The sequence below is a fragment of the Engraulis encrasicolus genome, chromosome 14 (assembly GCF_034702125.1).
Source record: "Engraulis encrasicolus isolate BLACKSEA-1 chromosome 14, IST_EnEncr_1.0, whole genome shotgun sequence".
Classification (NCBI taxonomy): domain Eukaryota; kingdom Metazoa; phylum Chordata; class Actinopteri; order Clupeiformes; family Engraulidae; genus Engraulis; species Engraulis encrasicolus.
Genome location: NC_085870.1, coordinates 13,852,532 through 13,873,220, shown reverse-complemented (window position 1 = coordinate 13,873,220; position 20,689 = coordinate 13,852,532). Strand labels below are relative to the sequence as shown.

General features: G+C 42.5%; 2 protein-coding genes across 3 annotated transcripts; one reads left to right on the top strand and one right to left on the bottom strand.

Annotated features, from left to right (window-relative positions):
• The first annotated feature begins 23 nt into the window (after window positions 1–23).
• hmces (5-hydroxymethylcytosine binding, ES cell specific) lies at window positions 24–5,785 on the top strand. Its single transcript, XM_063214971.1, has 7 exons — window positions 24–117; window positions 624–826; window positions 966–1,109; window positions 1,770–1,973; window positions 2,893–3,053; window positions 4,239–4,431; window positions 5,382–5,785. Exons 2-7 carry the CDS (start codon window positions 638–640, stop codon window positions 5,574–5,576), a joined length of 1,086 nt encoding a protein of 361 aa, XP_063071041.1. The 5' UTR covers window positions 24–117; window positions 624–637; the 3' UTR covers window positions 5,577–5,785.
• A 282-nt stretch (window positions 5,786–6,067) lies between these two features.
• On the bottom strand, window positions 6,068–20,354 carry rab7a (RAB7a, member RAS oncogene family). Of its 2 annotated transcripts, none has more exons than XM_063214972.1 (6): window positions 20,005–20,354; window positions 12,862–12,924; window positions 11,364–11,490; window positions 10,763–10,981; window positions 10,196–10,324; window positions 6,068–7,847 (listed from the first exon to the last, which is right to left on the bottom strand). In XM_063214972.1, the coding sequence occupies exons 2-6, from the start codon at window positions 12,912–12,914 to the stop codon at window positions 7,752–7,754; spliced, it is 624 nt and encodes a 207-aa protein (XP_063071042.1). In that variant the 5' UTR covers window positions 12,915–12,924; window positions 20,005–20,354; the 3' UTR covers window positions 6,068–7,751. The 2 variants fall into 2 exon arrangements, with proteins under 2 accessions (XP_063071042.1, XP_063071043.1); XM_063214973.1 differs by lacking the exon at window positions 20,005–20,354 and adding an exon at window positions 13,154–13,674.
• Between the last annotated feature and the right edge of the window lie 335 nt (window positions 20,355–20,689).

Sequence of the window (20,689 nt, the reverse complement as noted above, 5' to 3'; positions counted from 1 at the left end):
ATTGGTCAGACCTCAAGCATCTCATTTGCAAGTCGTGACGTAACCGTCAATGATCAGCTCACACTTTACGGAGCAGTAGCTCTACACGGACCTTGGGCTCTGACCCCTTTGATAAAGGTAGGAATTTGTATTATCTGGACCGAAGCACATGCTTCACGCTTTGCAGCACTTTCCATACAATCTGTACATTTTACTATGCGTGTAGTTAAAAAGTGAAACAACGACAGGAATGTTTGTTTTGGGCAATCATACGATGCTATTCTTACCGTCTGTTTTGTTAGCTTGGAAGATAACTTTTAAACATTTCAGCAACATTTTTACATTAGACTTTCAGACAAAGTCAAATCGTATCTTGCGCCTAAAGTGTCTTGAGTTTTATAAGAGGTTGGGTTGGCAAAAAAACGTGGGTTAGAGAGCTAGCTAGTTAGCTGTCTCGTTGCTGTCTCCTACAGCATTTTACAATTACAATTCTGCTGACCATGGCTTTAGAAATACATGCAGTGATGAAAGATGGAAATATTGTACATTCCACAAAGGGGCCCGTATAGCCCACTGTTATGTATTTTACGTCCACAAGAGCAATCGTGGAACTGAATGAATGTTGTTGTTGTCACGTGACCCAGTGTTCTGCCTGGACATGTGTGGAAGGACTGCCTGCACCCTGGCACCCGATGAGGTGAGCCGGGCCTCAAAATACAGAGACCGATCAGGGAGACAGAGACGACCTCAATGGCGGGATGGAGACATGGACAAATACCGACCCTCATACAACAAGAGCCCTCAGTCCAACAGCCCAGTGCTATTGTCCCATAGACATTTCAAGAAGGTACAGCCGGGTGCAGCATCAGCATCATCATCAGCTTGTCCTGTGAAAACCAAACAGGTTGCATATTATTTAATATGTCTCACAGATGCGAAGAGAGGTGAGTAGGGCTTTAACTTGTGGGCTTTGTTGTTATCTACAGGATGCGCCTGTAGATGAGTTTGTCCTGGCTGCCATGCGCTGGGGTCTTGTCCCTGCCTGGTTCAAGGAGGATGACCCAAGCAAAATGCAGTACAGCACCAACAACTGTCGACGAGAAGGCCTGATGGAGAAGAAGACATACAAGGTACTTTTTCCCCCCCAAGTCAAGTACTTGGTCCTTGTCTTCAGTTGTTGTGTAGGCTATTGATACAGTGACTCCCTGCAGTAGCTTGCAAAGGGTAGAGGCAGAAGTAAATTCATGATGTCCTGTAAGTGTGGCACTAGTACATGACTTTAACTATTGATTTGATTGTAGTACACTAGGGCTTTTACTTTTCTTAAAGGGACACTGTGTGAGATTTTTAGTTGTTTATTTCCAGAATTCATGCTGCCCATTCACTAATGTTACCTTTTTCATGAATACTTACCACCACCATCAAATTCTAAGTATTCATTATGACTGGAAAAATTTCAATTTTCATACATGAAAAGGGGGTTCTTCTCCATGGTCCTCCATTTTGAATTTCCAAAAATAGCAATTTTTAGCTGCAAAAATGACTGTACTTGGACCATAGTAGAAAATATGTGTTTATTACTTAGTAAACTTTCATGTAAAGATCACATTTGGCAATAGGCAGCCCAGTTTCAATGAGCAGCATAGTTGCAGTACCTTTTTTGACCATTTCCTGCACAGTGTCCCTTTAAAGCTTTCTTTGTCTTCTACTTCCATGTAGACACCTAACTTACTTTATACACATCTGGTGATCTGTTATAATAATCTGTATTCTGTATTGCTTCCTACCAGGATCCCCTTTTGAAAGGTCAACGCTGTGTCATTTTGGCTGATGGCTTCTATGAATGGAGGAGGCAGGATAAGGACAAGCAGCCGTTTTTCATCTACTTTCCCCAAAGCAAGCAAACACTGCCGGGCTCTGCGGACACTCAGTGTAACGACAATGTCAAACAAGAAGAATGCCCGCCAGAGGAGGAGACGGCAGAGCAAGAAGAGGTATAGTACGCTGACATAATGCGCACGCTTCTTATAGAAAACAGACATTCATCTGGTTTTATGACAACACTTTGTTTGGTAAACTATCCTTGGTTGAGAATCCTTAGTTGCTACAGACAATATTTCCCACAAACTTTATCTTTGCCTGGTGCCTTTCCAAACTGTTCATTTCATGTAACATTGTAGCCTGGCTTGTCAGACTAGGCCGCACAACAAACAGTGGCTAAAGTGATTCCTTTACCACATTGTTTGCTGTTTGCATTTCAACTATTGCATCGGCATCCAAGGTGTGCAAGTTCCCCTTACTTGCTCCTATTGTTTGAATTTGGACAAATACACTACAGTTGGCCTAAATACTGACAACAAAGCACCAAATAGCAAGTAGTATTTCAAATATGGCAGAGTATGCGGTCTTTTTAGTGCCCTTTGCTTACTCTAGTCACCATCATTCATCATGTTATGTTCATTATGTGAATTGTTTGTTAACTAATTGACACTTTCATTTCCCCCTGGGTATCAATTAGTGTTGCACCGATACCGATACCAGTATCGGTGGATCTGTGGATCAACACTAAAATGGTGGTATCGGTATTGGCGAGTTTGACACTTAAACAGCCTTGAAATTAGTTATTTCATAGAGGTATTTAAAAAGTATAAAAAGTTTTGCTGGATTCACTTTGTATTAGTCTTTTTCCTGTTTCACAAAGGTAGGCAGCAGCCTGACACAGCCATGCAATGATTTTACATCCAAGTAGTATGCACTACAGCCATTCATATATATTCATTTCAAATAGGGTGGTATTGGTATCGGTATGGTATCGATATCGGCCTATACTGCACAGCCAGGTATCGGGTATCGGTATCGGTGCAACACTAGTATCAATACAATAACTACTTTGCTCTGCTCTCCTCTCCACAGGGTAAGGACGAGGGGGAGGAGAGCAGCTGGACTGGCTGGCGGCTGCTGACCATGGCTGGTCTGTTTGACTGCTGGACACCCCCCTCTGGTGGGGAGCCTGTCTACACATACACAGTCATCACAGTGGACGCCTCATCTGATCTGCAGGGCATCCACGACAGGCAAGTGACAAAATATTCTTGCAATGTTTATTTACGTATTAGTTGTTAGCCCAATGTATGGAGAGTTTACGTTTTTTTTGGTATTGTGTTATTTACAAAAAAATGAGTTACTGCGCTGAAAAGACTACATGTATTTGGAGAGATAGCATGGACACCCTTTTTTGTTTGAAAACCAAGAAATGATAGCTGGATGCTTATGAAATGTGTTTAATACTGTAAACAGCGTATTAGGGGATTTTTAGCTGTTTTTTACATGTCAATTAACCTATTTTAATCAAGACCGAAGGTAAGGTCAGGTCTTGGTATACTACAATCAACAATGAATCTTAGTATGTTGTTGTGCAGTTGCCTGTACCATGACACTAAAACCTACTGAATAAAAGTAGATTTCATCATTATATTAAATATGTTTTCCACTGACTGTAATGGATTCAAAGCCTGTATTGAACCATGCAGTAATGATGTAGCCAGGCCACGCCCTCCTAGTGACTCAACACCTTCAGCATTGCTTCTAGTCCGGCCAAGATCAATGTAAATAAATATCGTTTCTGATCTCCAGAAAAATCAGGAACTCCACCTACTTTGTCGGACACCAGTCAACCAGTAGCAAACCTAGGGAGGCGGGTCAACAATGCTGTTTGGGAAACGCTTATTGTTATGCTCTTGGTCAGACTAAGTCTCGAAGAGATTTGAATGACGATGATAATCACAGGGTTCCCACGGGTCATGGAATTTCTGGAATATCGTGGAATTTCATAAAAGTTTTTCCAGTCATGGAAAGTCATGGAATTTTACCATTTTGCATGCACTGTCATGGAATATCATGGAATTTTCCCAACAGTTGTGTAGAAGCAAAAACTTTTTTTGTTTCGTGTATTACATTGTTTCTTACTGGTTATACTACAACACTTAGCCAGAGAGGGTTTGGTTTCTCGCTGTAATGTGCATCATTCTAGGATGCAATAAGCCCTCTTTAGTCTGGCGGTGGCTCTGCGATGGCCCGAGGGGTGAAGATACACACTTTTTAAAACTGAACATTATTTCTTTTTACGGAAGTGGTCATGGAAATTCTGTGTTTTGGGTCTGGAAAGTCATGGAAAATCATGGAATTTTCTATCTGAGTTAGAGTGGGAACCCTGTAATCAGGCTAGTAATGGTGTGCTCTTTACCTGACCTTCCCTGTAGAATGCCTGCGGTGCTGGATGGAGAGGAGGAGGTGAGGCGATGGCTTGATTTTGGAGAAGTGCGATCGCTGCAGGCCCTGGAACTCTTGAGTCCCAAAAACGTGTTGAAGTTTCACCCCGTCTCCTCCTTTGTCAACAACTCTCGTAACAACTCCCCAGAGTGTCTGCAGCCAGTGGATCCTAACATCAAGAAGGTAATATATGCACCAAAGATGTTTTTAATCATCATTATTTTGCCCCGCTGAGGTTGGGTACAAACCCTGTTAACTAACCCCACTTTGCATTTGCACCTATTGTTTATTTCCTGTGCACTTTGTATCCGCAAGTGTTGTATGCTGTGACTATGTCCTCGGTTCAAAGTCGCTTTGTACAAAAGTGTCTGACAAATGTAATGTAATGAAATATTGTGATGAATTACTTACTATATTTTTTGGCTAATCTACCCTTCTCTCCAATCCATGGACACCAAGTATTTTTTTTTATGAGTGTTCTGAAAATTAACCAATGTGGCCACTGAAGATGGTACATTTTTTTAGTGGCGGCGCAGTAGTTGCAGCGGCCCTTGAATATGTGTATTCTTAAACGCAATTTTGTTGTCAAATATTTAATGGCTATTGATTCTTGATTTGTTGACAAATAATTGTTCATTCTCTGGCTTAGCATATTGCTGCAGTATTATAATTTACAAAACCCACTGTGATATTAAAATAAGTCACGTTCAACGAGGCTCTAAACATAGTTTGTTAGGCTGTATTATGACTTTATTACCTAGAATCTTCTTTTATGTGTAGTTACTTTTTAACCCCTTCACCTGCCATCCAAATGCAGTGCTGTCCAGTATTCACAAGTCTCCTTCGGTAGCAGGTAAATATAAGGTACAAAATGGGTATTATAAAATGCATAACCAAAGTGCTGTTCATTTGGCTAAATACAAAATTCCACTCTACAATTTTCCTAGAGCGTTGGTGTACTGCAAAGGCCAGGGAAGGCAGGTTCAAAGCGTTCCAACTTCCACAGGATCAATGAGAGGCCATCTCCTACTGTATGCCAAACCCAAGAGTGTATCAGCTGATAAAAAGAGTGGTTTTGCTTTCACACAGTGCTCTTTAAACCCTTTGGCTCGGTGTGTGTTTACTCTGTGCAGAAGCCAGTGGAGACAGCCAGCAGTAAAATGATGATGAGCTGGCTGAAGAGCTCCACGCCCGCTAAGAGGAAGGAAGCGGAGGACTCCTCCACTGACACTGCTGAGGAAAATAAAGCCCCCGCACCAAAGCAGCCCAAGACCACCACAGGGCCCATGCAGCAATGGCTTCTGGGAAAGGGCACAAACAAGAAGTAAAAGGACTTGAAGGGGGTTTTGTGACGAATAACTCTTGTAGAGTTTGAGCCTTAAAATGTGAGGCCAGTAATCCAGTAATTCCATAATCTCCAGCAGCAAGTTTGCAAACCCCATGGCTTTTTTGTAACTCTTTGTACTGTAGTTTTCTAGTAGTGTACTCTGGTCTTCCTGTACAATGACCAATGCGCATCATAAACCATCATGTCTCATTTTTGTCTCATGGTCATTTGTTTCTTACTAAGTGTAAAGAAGCCCTTAGAACATTCTTGTGAGATCAGTAATTCAGCAATTCTATAATCTCTAGCACAGTCTGAAAACGTTATGGCCTCCCTGTTTGTATGTAACTCCCTGTAGCTTTTGAGTAGACTACTAGTGTACATTCCTCCTGTTAAGTGACCGTTGCAGATTATAAACCAACAATGTTTGACAGGTAACACTTTGCTTGGTTTTTAATGTTGAGGTCCATTTATGTCACAAAAAAAAAAAATGTATTTATTCAACAACATTTTTTATTTTCATTATTACTTTGAAATACATATATTTCCCAAACAATGTGTATGCTGTGCATGTATGGTTTCATTAATTTCAATGATGAATGCTTTTTCCCCATCTTTTATCAAGTTCGGTATTTTTTTGTCGTCTATGTAATGCAAGTCAAATCTTTCAATAATAATAATAACAATAATAATAATGTACGAACAAACAGTAAAAGATCCGAGTGATATCAAGCACTTAAATTCTTTGCCAACCTGAGCTACCGGCAGACAGAGTGAGATATGGTAAGACCGAAACAGCTGGCCCTTGCCACAGATAGACAAACAAAAACAGATTTGCAGTTATACAAAGTCTTACGACATGAAAGTAGACGATAAAAAAGTAGACAATATAGAAGTACTAATTGTCGTAGTAGTACTAGTAGTAGTAGTGAGTTGTATTCTTACACAATCCAAAAAAAAACAAAAGAAAACATTTTGCTTTCCTCTCCCTGACTTCTGATTGACTGTTTGACTTGGGTGACTGATCCTTCTCGTACATGGATGGGGCACAGCTCAGTATGACATTTCCACAACAGACCGGTGCCACCCGTCAACCCACAAGCCATATTCCATTGACCAAACACAAGTGTCTTTGATGGTTTTAAAATCACATGACAAAAAAATACTACCCAGCCAGTCAGGGAATTTGTGATTGGTCAGCTAGGTTTTTTTTTCCTCCAATCACACGACGAGCAGACACGAAAGTAAAAGGAGACCAATGAAGAAAGCTTAGGAAGCTTGGGCGCTTTTTACTGTAGGCATAAGTAGGTCAGTATTACTTGGTGATCGGGGCAGTGTTTTAAATCCATACCTCCAACCCTAGTTTGAACTGAAATGGTAGTTTTATTTCTAGATTAGCGGCAAATGAGGTGCGCTGTTAAATATGTTAAGTCGACAAAGTGCAGAAATTAAAAGCATTCAGGCTTTTCTTTTTTTTTCCCTCCCCCACGTCTCCTCACCTAACTCACCTATGGGACAAGCAATATTTGTGTCCATACACATGCTAGGGCTGTAGATACAGCCTAGGATGGTTTTCCACAACCAACAGATAAATTATGCATCCATCATCCTTCACATCTCAATTCTCCATTTTACACTCAGGGGAGCAAAATCAACAAGGACATCCCTAACCCCCTTTTCAAGTGATACAGGGACGTGAAGCTTTGCACATAGCAGAAAGCAAGAAAGAGAAAAAAGACAAAAACAAAAAAAAGGTGTCCAGAGTTGTGATCGAGCGGGGTTAGAAGGGATATTATTTAAGAGAAATCACACACATTTACCAAAAGGTTTTTTTTTTCCTTCTTTTTTTTGACATAGTTTGGTGGTCGTTGAGCTTACATGTTAGCCTTTTGAGCTTAAGTGTCTTTGAGTATATGGATGTGAGTGCATTAATGTGTACGGTGTACTCTACGAGAGGAAGCCTGCTTGCTCTACAAAGGCCAGTTATAATATTGGGGGGTACAGGGGAGGAGATGGGTGGGCAGGTGTGCGAGAGGAAGGTGAGGGTTGGGATGGTGTGGGGTGAGGGTGGAGTTGGGGATAGGGGGGAGATTGTGTCGGTGACGAAGAGGAGAGACAAGGCCAGAGAGGAGGAGGGCTGCAGCAGAGCCCCTCCCACCAAAACAAGGGTTCCAGATCCTCAGCAGCTGCATGTTTCTGCTGATGGCTTGGCCCGGTCGTTTCTGTCCAGTTTGATTGGCTCAGGGAACTCGTTGTACAACTCCACCTCCGTTTCCTGTGCACAGGGAGACAAGACACAAAAAAGCAAATTTTAAAGACTTAGGTTTCCAAACCAACTACAGTCTTCACTTCACTATCAAAATGTTTAGACAATAGTATCAGAAAAGACACGCCTGATCTGGGTGGACCCCTGTACCATATTACACAGTTGTGCTGTTCAGCACAGGTTCACGTGAGGTGCTGTTGGCTTGAATAGTGTTGAGCTATATAGCACATTCTGACTACATCCTGATAATGTGTACAGTATAGGAGTGCAGTAATGCGACTCAATGCTCTTTTCTCCTACACACCCACACACACTTTCCGCTAAGTACAGAGAGTACAACCCTCTTTGAAAACCAATTCAATCTTCTTACCGATGTAACTTTTCACCTTATTTTGAGCTAATACAGACAAGTCTTTCTTTGCTACAAGGAGCAACATGATAACAGTACTTTGACTTTTCTACAGTAACTGTAGGCCACAGTCATGTCACAATGACATCATGACCGTAGTATACTGCTGACTGTGAGGCACTGCGTGCTTATTGAGAAGAACTACAGTTGAATCAGTGATACTAGGCAGGGTCTTGTTTGCTCCCAAAACCGGCTGCGCAGTTATGAATTCCACAAGATATTGGAAACATTCCTTTGTAAAAATCCCAGGTACACGTTTGAGGTGATAACATTATTCAACATTTGTCAGCTGCACATTCCTGTTGCAAATCTCCCACCACAACCCAGACACGATCTGTTAGAAATGACCTGCAGGGGCGTTGTGGCACAGCGCACTTATCTCCTCACATTTGGATTTGTATGCCCTTGGGGACCCAGGTTCGAGTTCGGCCTTGGTCATGACCCAACTCATCTCTCTCTGTCCCACCCATTTCCTAATCATAATCCTAGTATTTACTCCAAAAGGGTGTCGCGCCTTTATGTTTGTAGCCGGGAGGGTGCGTTGGTTCCACAAAGTAATCCAATGAAGCAGCAAGGAGGAACTCGCACACCACTGATGCCGATGCATAAATTATTTTAATGCATAAGGAAAATAAAGAAGGTGCTACCCAGTGAAGTGCAAAACGTTTTCGGTCCTTCAGACCATCATCAGTGCCAAACTTTGCAAAAGTTTTTTTTTTAAAGTTTGGCACTGATGATGGTCTGAAAGACCGAAAACGTTTTGCACTTCACTGGGTAGTACCCTCTTTATTTTCCTTATGCATTAAAATAATTTATGCATCGGCATCAGTGGTGTGCGAGTTCCTCCTTGCTGCTTCATCTAATCATAATCCTAGCCATAATCTCACCAATAAAGGCACAAAAAGCCCCCCAAAATAGAGATATATATAAAAAATAATCCAAACTCTGAAAAATTATTTCTTTTGTAGAGCATTGTTGAACTAGAAAACTTTGCCATTGCTACAATGTTAGACTGAGAAATGTCTGGGTCTGCATGTTCACACGTTTGAACATTTTGAAATTAGACAATAAAAGTGCCATAGGAAAATTGCCATTCATCAGATCAGCTATTCAATATAAGGTTAAAGCAATTCTGTTCTGTTTTCAAAACCTGTGCCAATCCCTGAGCACTCCATTTGTTGGCTGACGTAAGTTGAACTTGATGGGATCTTATTGCTACCGTGTTGCCAATCCAAGGTCAGCGTCTGATGTCCTTCTCTTTCCCTTACCCTGGAACTGTTCTCTCTGACAAGCCATGTTGCGCTTCCCCCAGATGAAACAATGTCTGGCCATTGGTTATGGACTGCCCTCACAACAAGTAGGCATGATAGTGGCTAACGTGTGAACCCCATTCTAATTGGACTCTATTCTAAAGCGTTACCCATCCACATGTGTGCTGTGTGTGAGTGTGTGTGTGTGTGTTTTTATATAAGTTATATATAAATATTACTAGCCACACATACACTCACGATAAGTTTAAGTGGCTAGTAAGCTTTCTTGTCTACAAGCCAAACTGAATTTTCACCAGCGTTTAGCTGGTTGGCCAGTGTTAATTTAGAGCCCTGCATGTGACATGCACTTTATGTTTTCCGTTACACCCATCATTTGCATCTAATGGCTTTTGTGGGTGAAAAACCCAGCAGCTTCAAAAATACCCAAACTAGGGTGTCTGACTCCAACAGTCTTCTCACCGTTTAAAATTATGCCACCTTATTCCCCATTTTTATCACTTTTTTGAAAAACTGATCATCATGATATGCATCAGCATTTTTCCTAAAGTGCTTCGTAAATCTATACCATATAGCTGAGCAAGCATATACACAATGTAAATATGGCTGCAATCAATGCGGATATTGATCATCATTACTTATGAAGGGCATAAAGTGATGACGTTGGGTCTGTACTGTACCTGCTTCAGGGCATTGCGTGCTATGGTCTGGAAAGCTTGCTCCACGTTAATGGCTTCCTTTGCGCTCGTCTCAAAGTAGGGGATGTTGTTCTTGCTCTGGCACCATGCCTGTGCCCGTTTGGTTGTCACCTGCCAGACAAACATGCCTCATTTTATTCAGTTATTCCTGCATTGAATGCTAACCAAATCTATGCAGGCAAAATGCAAACAACGAGAAGATATCATGCAAGACCTCCACAAGAAGGCCGCAGTTCTGAGATAGCACACTTTCTGGTCAATAGTTTCGCTGTAAATTCAGATGCATGTTGCTTTTTTATATACCGTATGGATTACATTCATGTCTCATTGCAGAGAAGGAACAGGTTGGATACAGTATGTTTAGCCTTCTAATAACGTGTGTTACAATACAGTACATAGGATGCGTTACAATATATAGCACAATAGCTTATCTTTGTAGAAATTCACTTGCAGACCACTTGAGTTCTCGGAGCACACCTTGAGCACTACCGTTTCAGTCAGTGCCACACATCTGTACTGATCTTAGTCAATGTCACACGTCTGTGGTACCTGTCTGTTCTCCAGGTCAATCTTGTTGCCGAGGACGACGAAGGGGAAGTTCTCTGGGTCGCGCGGGCTGGCCTGGATCAGGAACTCGTCTCTCCAGCTGTCCAGGGTCTTGAAGGTGTTGGGGGCGGTCACGTCGAACACTAAAACGCAGCAGTCAGCGCCGCGGTAGAACGCTACTCCCAGGGACTGGAACCGCTCCTGCCCAGCGGTATCCCAGATCTGCACATTCAACAAGAGAATAGTGTGGTGTTAAAGAAGGCACCGACATCCACAGGCTGGAAGTAGCTGGCATCAGAGAATTAGAAACAGACACACTCTGCTTTCCCAGCTTGCTTAGTGCGACTAGCACATTGAGAGCAGAAAGAAAATGATCAGAAACATTATCTTCGGAAACATAGTGTTGATAAAGGCCATGAACTCATTTCGAAAAGCTGTGTGCAGTGAGCCATTGTCATTAGCCATATTGTTGTTATTAACTATCTGGAGTCCATCGTTTAATCATTTTGTCAGTTCTATCCAGTTATAAATGCAATAATGATTTCAACATCTTTGTCAAAGCTGCTTCATCATGCGTGATGTCATCAAGCATGAATGACAGTACCTGCATTGTGACGAGCCGGTCATCCACCATCACCTCTTTCGTCAGGAAATCAGCTCCTATTGTGGCTTTGTACTGATTGCTAAACTTCTTGTTCACATACTGATTCATCAGAGAGGTCTTCCCAACACTAGAGAGAGAGAGAGAGAGAGAGAGAGAGAGAGAGAGAGAGAGAGAGAGAGAGAGAGAGAGAGAGAGAGAGAGAGAGAGATATGCAATTACAGTGGTAAGACAAACTTCACCTTGTCCTAATTGATGGCAGTGATGAGCTTATCTATCATGAAACTAAAGCTCCACTCTAAAGGGACAAGATCAGGCGGCCTGGCCATAGCATGGGTGGGGCAATCCTATCAATTTGATATCACTGACAAAATCTGATTAGTGATTTCATCAATGATCCCAAGGGGTTGGTTTTCAGCCAATACAGTGATGCATGACAGTGTGCTGCTGATCTGTTATAGTAAGCAGATCAACAGCATAATATTTCACCGTTTTAGCTCTTTAAGGAAATTAATCGTTACATTTACAACGTTCATAGTGATACAAAATTGTAGAAATTCCATTTCTATGTAATACAGTGTCAAAGGAAAACAATGTATGAATGAAATGAAAAAAGTAGGCCACTGATGCCCACGGTTGGTGCCCTATGTCCATCACTGGACAATTCAGATTACTCAAAACCTACTCACTCTGCCAGCCAGCATACCGGGTAGTACATAAGCTAAGTGAATAAATATCAAAGCATTGGCTAATATTGACAAAAATAAATGGATCTACTGCTGCAAATGAATCTACTTGGAAATTATACAAAACACAACACTAGTAACATAACAAGTGGTTGATCTGAAACCCAGCACAGACCACCTGGAGTTCCAAAAGGGATATCATAGGGTATTTTTAGATACCAAACTTCATTCATACAGCTGATGAAACAGACCCCACTAGGTTGCAGCATCTATACTCTTCTTACAAACCTGTTCTCTGAAGATCTCAAAATAGCTCCTCTTGTTGATATAAACTAGAGCAGTGGTTCCCAAACTTTTTCCCCTGCGCACCCCCTTTTACATTTCAGTGAGGTTCGCGCACCCCCTAAGCGAATGTTGCACAACCGCACATTTTGAGCAAAACTCATTTCCAATAGTTTTTTCTGCCATCATTACAATGGAACTTGTTGCTTTCCAAGTCTAGGAGTTATAAATTACACTTAAAGATGGATCCTTCCAGCATACAATTCACCAAACAACATGTAATGTTCATTAATTCTGTAAAAACACACATCTCAGCCAGTACTCTATTCAGCTCTCGCACCCCTTGTGGCAGGCCGCGCACCCCCAGGGGTGCACGCACCCCAGTTTGGGAAACCCTGAACTAGAGGGTTCAGAGAGCATATTGCAACAAGTAAGCTTAGCCAGTCAATTTGGCAGGAGTTTGGTTTTGAACTTATGGTTTCCATAGGTCATCCTCTCTTGGTGTTTTGCGATGTAAACCAGGTGGTACTTACCCAGAGTCTCCCAGGATGATCACTTTAAGTAGAACTTTCTTCCTAGACGTCATTCTGTCAGAGCTGTGGAGAACAGAAATGAGAAACGCATCACAAGTTGTAACCATGCAGGTATACCCAAATCCTCTCTAAGGCGGCATGGCAAGCTGGCTTTTCAAGTCTAGTCCTTGACCAAGACAAAGGCTTAAAATCACAATAAACATTATTTCACAGTTCACAATTTCATCATAGTGCGACATCTTGACAACAGAGTAAAATAAACACACATACCAACTAAACCCTCCGTTCGTACCTGTCTTAGGTCACTGGCTTTGACACAACAGATGATCACCACCGGCTGAAGGACAGCAAGGAACTGAGTAAGCTTTTAAAAATACACCTCAACTCATGTTCTTATATCACTCCCACACAAAGAGTCACTCAGAAAAACCTTGGTCTTTGATCAAATCACAACCTTTAACCTCAAGTCACACAGTGGTTTTGATGGGACCACTGTCTCACAACTTGGGTCACAGCTTGGGTTGCCACCCCTGTCTGACAAAAGAAACCCTAGACATTTCAAACCTGATCAACACTTTAACTGTAAGCAACGGCCTCAATGATTCAGGGAAAATCCAGGGAAAATATTTTTTCCCCTGAACAGACCATTAAAAACCAGGACCCATCCTGTGTTTTATACCTGACATTTTACATGTACCTGACATCTCTCTGCTCAATAAAAATGTTAATCACCAAAAAAAAAAAACGGGACACACAGGTAAAACCGGGACGGGACAAGTGGCTACACTAGACACAGCAGCCTAATCCCAAACGGTTCTCTATGACTTGTATACCAACTGCTTCTCTTGTCCTCATATCAGGCTAGTAAAGCAACTGCAGTAGCAGCATGCTAGGCATGCTAGCAATGAGCATTCCCCAGCTCCCTCAGCCCTGTGGGGCTGTTGAGATACGACAATGAGTGCCTTGAATGAGTTGAAGTATGAAATCATTATTGCATTTATAACTGGATAGAACTGACTATGGTCCACAGGAGTGTTTAAAAATGAAAAGAAACCATTTGTGTGAGTGAGAGAGTGAGAGAGAGAGAGAGAGAGAGAGAATGTGTATGTGTGTGTACCGTATATGTGTGTGTGTGTGTGTGTGTGTGTGTGTGTCTGGGACAGAGGTCTTAGTGCATGTATGCTCACGCTCTTTACTGGTCATGTGCTCTCTTTTGAAACCATTACAAGTCACAAGACACACGCGCACATGCACACGGCCATGCCTACTGTTGTACAGTGACGGAGGGAGATCACTTCCCCTTCTCCCTTCCCTCCCCATGGTGTGCACCAGGGCTAGTCGGCTGACAGACAGGGCCTCTACCCAGCTGGACCGGAGCACGCTCGCTCATCAACAACCCCCTTATCCATGGGTCCATCCCCCCTCGCCACACCATTGGTTGTCTGGGCTGGGCCAAGTAGGGAGAGGACGTGCAGTGTGTTTTGAAATGGCACACACAGTAAATCAAACGGAGAACATTAGCAGTCCGCGCGGGGGCACAGCATGTCCCCTGGAGCAACCTAAGGGTCAAAAAACAAAAACAAACCAAAACTCTTCAGCTGCCAGAGACTACGGCCATCTGTGTATGACTGAACAGCAAGCCAAGTCTTGGTTTTTTTTTTCATTCTTGATAGGCAGAGCGACAACCAAATCAACAGGAGGGAAAAAATATGGACTTCATTTGCAAGTCAGACTTCACACTGTATATTTCTTCTGGCTGTGTTTTGGTTTAGAGTCTATACTTAAGACATTATGTGCTCATTTTGCAGAGCTTAAGTGGCTCATTGAAAAGCTGCCGTTTTATATAAATTTCAATCACAGCCAAATCCCTTGCTAACTGATGAATTTGAAGTTATAACCTTAATATTTATAAAGGACTGCTTAAGCACAGTTCACTAGCCAGAGCTCTTGCTAAGCACCTCAGAAAATGTCTGAATTCAGGCACCATACCCGTTTTCTGACAGTCTCAATATAGCTTTGCCATTAAAATGGGCCACAGGCAGCACAGGCAGCTTTTGGTCCCCAAACTCCGCAAATACGCCAACTTGAGAACCATGTGCCGCCGTCTCAGTCATACTTCACAGTCAGCCATGTGCCCTCTGGCAGCTCTGCAGCACAGTCAAAAAAGGGATGCCGAAAAATACCTCCCAATCTCCTAAAAGTCCTACATACTGAGCATTCTGAGCTGAAGCCAGACAAAATGAAGTCTTAATTCTCCAGCCTATTTTTCAATCATTCTCTAGCAACCATAAGGTAACCGCATGCACATATTCGCAACCATGACAACAAGAACCATGTGACTTATCTGCATGCTGGAAATATAGATGTCTGATGAAGGCTGGTCCATGTCTAACTGCAGATGAACTATCAGGAGCGACTCTGTCTGAGCATCCGTCTAGGTTAATCAATTGTATTCAACATGCCTTGTCACTCACATTTTCTCCATCAATAGGTTTCAGATTGTCCAGAACAAAAAAAGGACAATTTTTGAGGAAGACCAAGCTTGCTTGCTTGCGTCACTTCAAGTTAAGACACCATGGTCAATGTTGCCAAAGTTGCTGGCGTTGTGCTTCCGGTTCTTACCATGCTGAGCAGACATGCTGGGCTGACTGGGTCACATGACCCCGGCCCCGTCACTTTACTACTACTACTGCTGCTGCTGAGTCTGAGGACTACCAGAGGGCTACTAGTTCCAGCAAACTCATCTACCAATGTCTTGACATCCTTTTCAAATCACACTAAGATTCATTGTTTCGGTATTGATGATGTTCAAAAAACACTTGCCCCTGAAAGACTGTGAAGACCTATACACTTCTCTGTGCTTCAGTTTGATTGATAAGAGCTGTATTTTGACAGTGCTGAAGTATGGAGTGTTTTTGAGCCGATTTATTACTGAAAAACAAACGATTTCTTAGGTCTTTCACTTTGGCCCTATTGCTTTGCATTGGCAGTGTTTTTCGCCAAAAACACAAAATTGGCCAACTTTGGAATGGCGCAGCCTAGCCCAGATTCGCTCCTCACTATACTGACGTGCCATGTTTATTTGTTTATTTGTTGGATCCCCATTAGCTGTGGCAATGCCACAGCTATTCTTCCTGGGGTCCTTTTCTTCAATAAAATTAGTTCATAGTGTTAAAAAATTACATCTGAAGATCATACAGAAAACAATAACATATTACAATTACCATGACCATTTGATGTTCCAATTTTCATTTTACATCGCAGTATTGCTTTAAAACAATAACACTGTGACTAAAACCTTCTCGCAGTCACTCTGTTTTAGCATCCTTGGCAGGCACCTTAGGGCTATCTGGTGCCTATGGGCACAACATGACACCTGGGCCACCACTGCAAATACTGTGCCACCTACAGACAATGCTGTCACTGCCAGAGGTTGGTAGATGTACACAGCCCATCCACAGAGTAATATTGGTCATGGAGAGGAGAGGTGATCAGTTTTAGTGCCAGTTTTATGCCAGACACATGTTTTTCTCCTTAACAATTGGGAGACAATATTAAGTGTCAGGACGGACACAGTCAGAAACCACTCAGAGAACCTAATTTTTCCTTTAAAAGTGTTCAGCTTTTGGCAAGGGTAGGGGATTCTTAGCTATGATTCAGATGAGGTTGTTTATCAGTAACCTGTGACATCTAACTATGAAATGAGAATGGACAGCTGACTGAAATATGGTTCAAAAAAGGGGTTGATGGAGAGCAAAGGCCTTTGGAAATCTAAGTAGAGAAGGGTGGTATTTCTTAGCTTAGCCTTGGGCCCACCTATACGACCTTTGATGCTGCTCAAACTTTCCCAAGTCAAGTCTGTCTGACAAGGCAGGCAATCTCTGATATTAAAAAAGTTCCCAGGATAGACAACACATTAAATTTGAGTATTTTCAACAGCTTGATGGGGCCTGTAAGGTACACTAGTTCTGTCATTGGTCCTGCTGCTGGTATCTAAAGTCAAAGGAAGGAGTGGTCTGATTGGCTCTAGCCCCAATGACATGCAGAAGCAGATGAAAGAGCCCTCCCTATGAGAAATGGGTTCGCAAGATGCTTTGGCCAGACTAACGTTGCACTCGCGATAGCCAGTCAAGGTATTTCTGCTCTCAAAAACCCCCCTTTAGAGACCTCTGTAGATGTAGTGGTAATGAGTATCTTCTAAACCACTGACTCCTGAATGGGACTCTTGACATCAGGAATGTACAGCAACACTGAGAAGTCTATAAGTAGATTCTCTTGACTGACTAACGTTTACAATCTCATTTGAACTCAGCAGCCTGGTCACACATCAATGACACGCAGGAACTAGTTTTTAAGTTCTAACGTCAGACAGTTGTCCACAATTAAAAGGTGATTCAGAGTCAGAACACAAGATAAGGCTTTATCATTGTGCGCCGTGATAAGGCATGACAAAAACAATACATACACTACGATTAAAGGAAAGTCTACAATTTTACTTCCTCATTTCACCAAATCTTATGATTTGTACAACTGTCAGCATGTGTTGTGCTGTGTGTGAACCTCACTGTGCTTCTGATGAATAGTTGCACTTTTGGGTTTCAGGCTCCATGTTCACACTGGCCCCTCTCCCTCCTCCTCCTTCCCATGTTACAACATTCATTTTTGTGATCCCATACAGTGTAGTGCTTGCCCGGCCTACACAAATCCGTGGTACAATTTGCACACTTATAAAGAACACAGAATATGCAACTCTGAAAAGACTAGACTGAATTGAAAATGTGCTTCTGAGGGTTGTATCAGTCATTTACTAATTTGCTTTCCGACAGAAATACCGGTTAGACGGCTAATTGCAAAGCTATGCGGATAATACGCTTGTGGCTGATCTGTGCACAGCAAAGGGCCTTGCAGATGGTATTGAATTAATGATAAGGCAGGGGCTGGTGGTCAATGTGTATGGGCTCCCCTTCCTCAAAAAGCCACCATGAGGGATCAGTTACAGGGGAAAGCAGCCTTCCTGCCTATTCTGCTAAGTTTGAGAGGGTTGAGGCGAGGGGGGAGTCAGATAGACACCCCTTGGGGTATACTTTTGCATCCTCCACTCTGGCTGCGGGTGGACGGCTTCACTCAAAGACATTTAATCTGTGAGGCTGATTGATTTTGTCTCAGGCTTATTAAGTGGTGTTATAGTTCTGGATAAAACTCAATGAGACGGAGAGGCCCTGTTGCCTGCCCATGCAAAAAGGTGGAAACCAGTTTTCTAATACTATTCAATGTTTTATATTTAAAATCCCGACATCTAACCTTGTACTGCAGGGACTGGATGCTTTCCAAGAAAGTGTCAAATGATGTTAATGTCAACCTGACACCATGAACAGTAGGCTACCAACACAGACCATTACACGGACCCATATCATCCCATGTGTGTACGAGAGAGCACAAAGGAAGGGCACTTCCCTGCGTTTGTCAACTCCATATTTAATCTGTAACCCATGACACTTGGAAAAGACGGATCACATGGTGCAAAGGGTCCTCGCCACCCCCTTCACATGAAAACCCGTGGCAAACGTTACAGCACGCTTTAACTTAACACTTAGGTGACAGTCAAGAGCACAACTGATATGGTGGTTAACCAAAAAAATAGCATAGCAGATTTGACATCTTTCTGTCGATGTTAGAAAACGGAACGCCAAGCCAAAATATTCGACAAACAAGTTAACGGGTTCGCTGAAATAGAAGTTGTTTGTGGTGGAAGGCCTCCGCACATTTCGCAATCTCGGGGAGGCAAAGGCTCTACCATTCGGCTGGATGGCAAAAACGACCACTTCATTGCTCAGCTACACACACAGGAACAGGGGCTGGTTACCATCACCAATCAATTAAGAAACAGCATTCCGCCGTCTCACAAACAAATAGTTCTACACAGAGCTGAAAAATGCTGCAGCAATAACGTTATCTGATACTCCCAGTTTGTTAGCCCGACACCTATGACAGCTAACGTTAGCAGGTAGAACTAGAGCAATGTAATGCAAATGGGCATACAGACTGAGACTCCCAACGGAGTTCGCTCCCGGACGTGCGGTCCCCGGTGTTTCTATCACTCCCGGACTTGCGGTCCCCACCCGATTATATTTCACGTATTATCATATACTGCCACATACAAGCAATTTAGGGTTAGGTTTAGGTTTAGGTTTAGGGTTAGGGTTAGGGTTAGGGTTAGGTTTAGGGTTAGGGTTAAGGTTAGGGTTAGGTTTAGGGTTAGGGTTAAGGTTAGGGTTAGAAACAAAAAACTAACATCAACAAGATAACTCCGTAATATGGCGGTGGTACCGTTAGTCTGGCTAGTGGGAGCGAGATGAAATGGGAGTGTAATGAGATGGGAGCGTGAATCTGGGAATCTGCAAATGCAGTGGCGTTTACAATCATTAACCGATGGGGCTATATACGGTTTTGTAAGTCCCAGGCTTAGTTGGTGTTCAGTATTTTAACCGCGCAAGGATCATTTCTCATGAGCACATTTATCTAACCAAAGCCATAGTGTCGCCTAAATAAACATGACTGCACAACATAGCTAGTTGTTACATCTTTGGCTAACGTTAGGCGGATCCAACATCGTCTGCTGATGTTAGCTCACACAGAGAGCACGGTGTTCTCAACATCTGTCAAAAGGTCTGCGTGGTGTAAGTAATAATTAAAGTAAACATGCTATTTGGTTGCATTATTTCAACACAGTTGTACTTACCAAATAGTCATCAACAAGGCCCAGTTGCTGTACAAATAAACAACCCTGCTTTAAGCTAGCTATATAACCATCTTTAGCCACAGCAATTCCAGTTGCCACCTAATTAACCATGACATGTAGCAAATACGCTAGACATCCCACGTTTTCGCAACGTTGCAATATTATGAGCACCATTAACAAGACACACAATACAGTGGCAGTGAGTGAGTTATCGTATCATGTAGAAGTAGATTATACACCCTATTGACGCAGCTTGGCAAATGTAGCTTGCTATCTTAGCTAGCTAGTCGACAAACTGTCTACAGGACTAACACTAGCTTTAAAAGCTAGCGTTCGTTTGTGTGTAAAAATGTCAAAGCAATGTCTTGACTACAAACACCCGATAAAATGGATTGCCAATTTACCTGAAAGAAAAGATGTCCGATGTAGCTAGTTTTCGTTGTAAACACGTTATGCAGCTATTGCTTTCAGCTGACTAACGGTAAACAGAACAGCCAGTCCCTGGAAACAGGCGTTTCGTCTTTTGTTGCAGGGCTTGAAAACCTGATGAGTTCACGCTCGTTTTAAGACAACTGCCAATAACCGGTTTCCTGGGTAGAGGTGGTGATCTGCTTTTGTGACTACTGCTAAAAAAGAGCAGTACCTATTTGGAAAAAAATATTAACCGTGTTGCACCGTCACCGCTGGACTGGAGAGCACACAACCTTTCCCTTTCTGTTTCTAACCTCAGCCCGAGCGCTAGCTTGCTAGCTTACTTCCTCCAAAACAACCCCCAGCCCATTACGTCATCACGCACGCTTCAAATGACACACCTTTGTAATTTATGTGTAGGCCCAAATGCGCTTTAAAATAAATTGATGTACCATTATAAATAAAGATGTCCCCATTTAGGTCATCCGTGGAAATGCCACATCCACAGACGGATTTGGATCAAAGTAAAACAATTAAGAAGTGTTTTGGATCCCTCTACTCCTTGGGGCCCTTGTGCCCTTTTTGGATTTTTACAACTGCCATATGTACAGTCATTATGTCTATGTGTGTCGTGCATTGTGCAGGGTGGAATGGGTTCAGTTCGCAACAGGTCGCACA

What these genes read in the sequence shown, in the direction of transcription:
- hmces (XM_063214971.1), top strand. Translation starts at nt 638, where the DNA reads ATGTGTGGAAGGACTGCCTGCACCCTGGCACCCGATGAGGTGAGCCGG. An exon ending in CCCATAGACATTTCAAGAAG is followed by an intron (nt 827 to 965) that starts GTACAGCCGGGT and finishes TGTTATCTACAG; the next exon opens with GATGCGCCTGTAGATGAGTT. An exon ending in CTGCAGGGCATCCACGACAG is followed by an intron (nt 3,054 to 4,238) that starts GCAAGTGACAAA and finishes CCTTCCCTGTAG; the next exon opens with AATGCCTGCGGTGCTGGATG.
- rab7a (XM_063214972.1), bottom strand. Translation starts at nt 12,914, where the DNA reads ATGACGTCTAGGAAGAAAGTTCTACTTAAAGTGATCATCCTGGGAGAC. An exon ending in ACCGGCTCGTCACAATGCAG is followed by an intron (nt 10,982 to 11,363) that starts GTACTGTCATTC and finishes TTGAATGTGCAG; the next exon opens with ATCTGGGATACCGCTGGGCA. An exon ending in CACGCAATGCCCTGAAGCAG is followed by an intron (nt 7,848 to 10,195) that starts GTACAGTACAGA and finishes CCCTGTGCACAG; the next exon opens with GAAACGGAGGTGGAGTTGTA.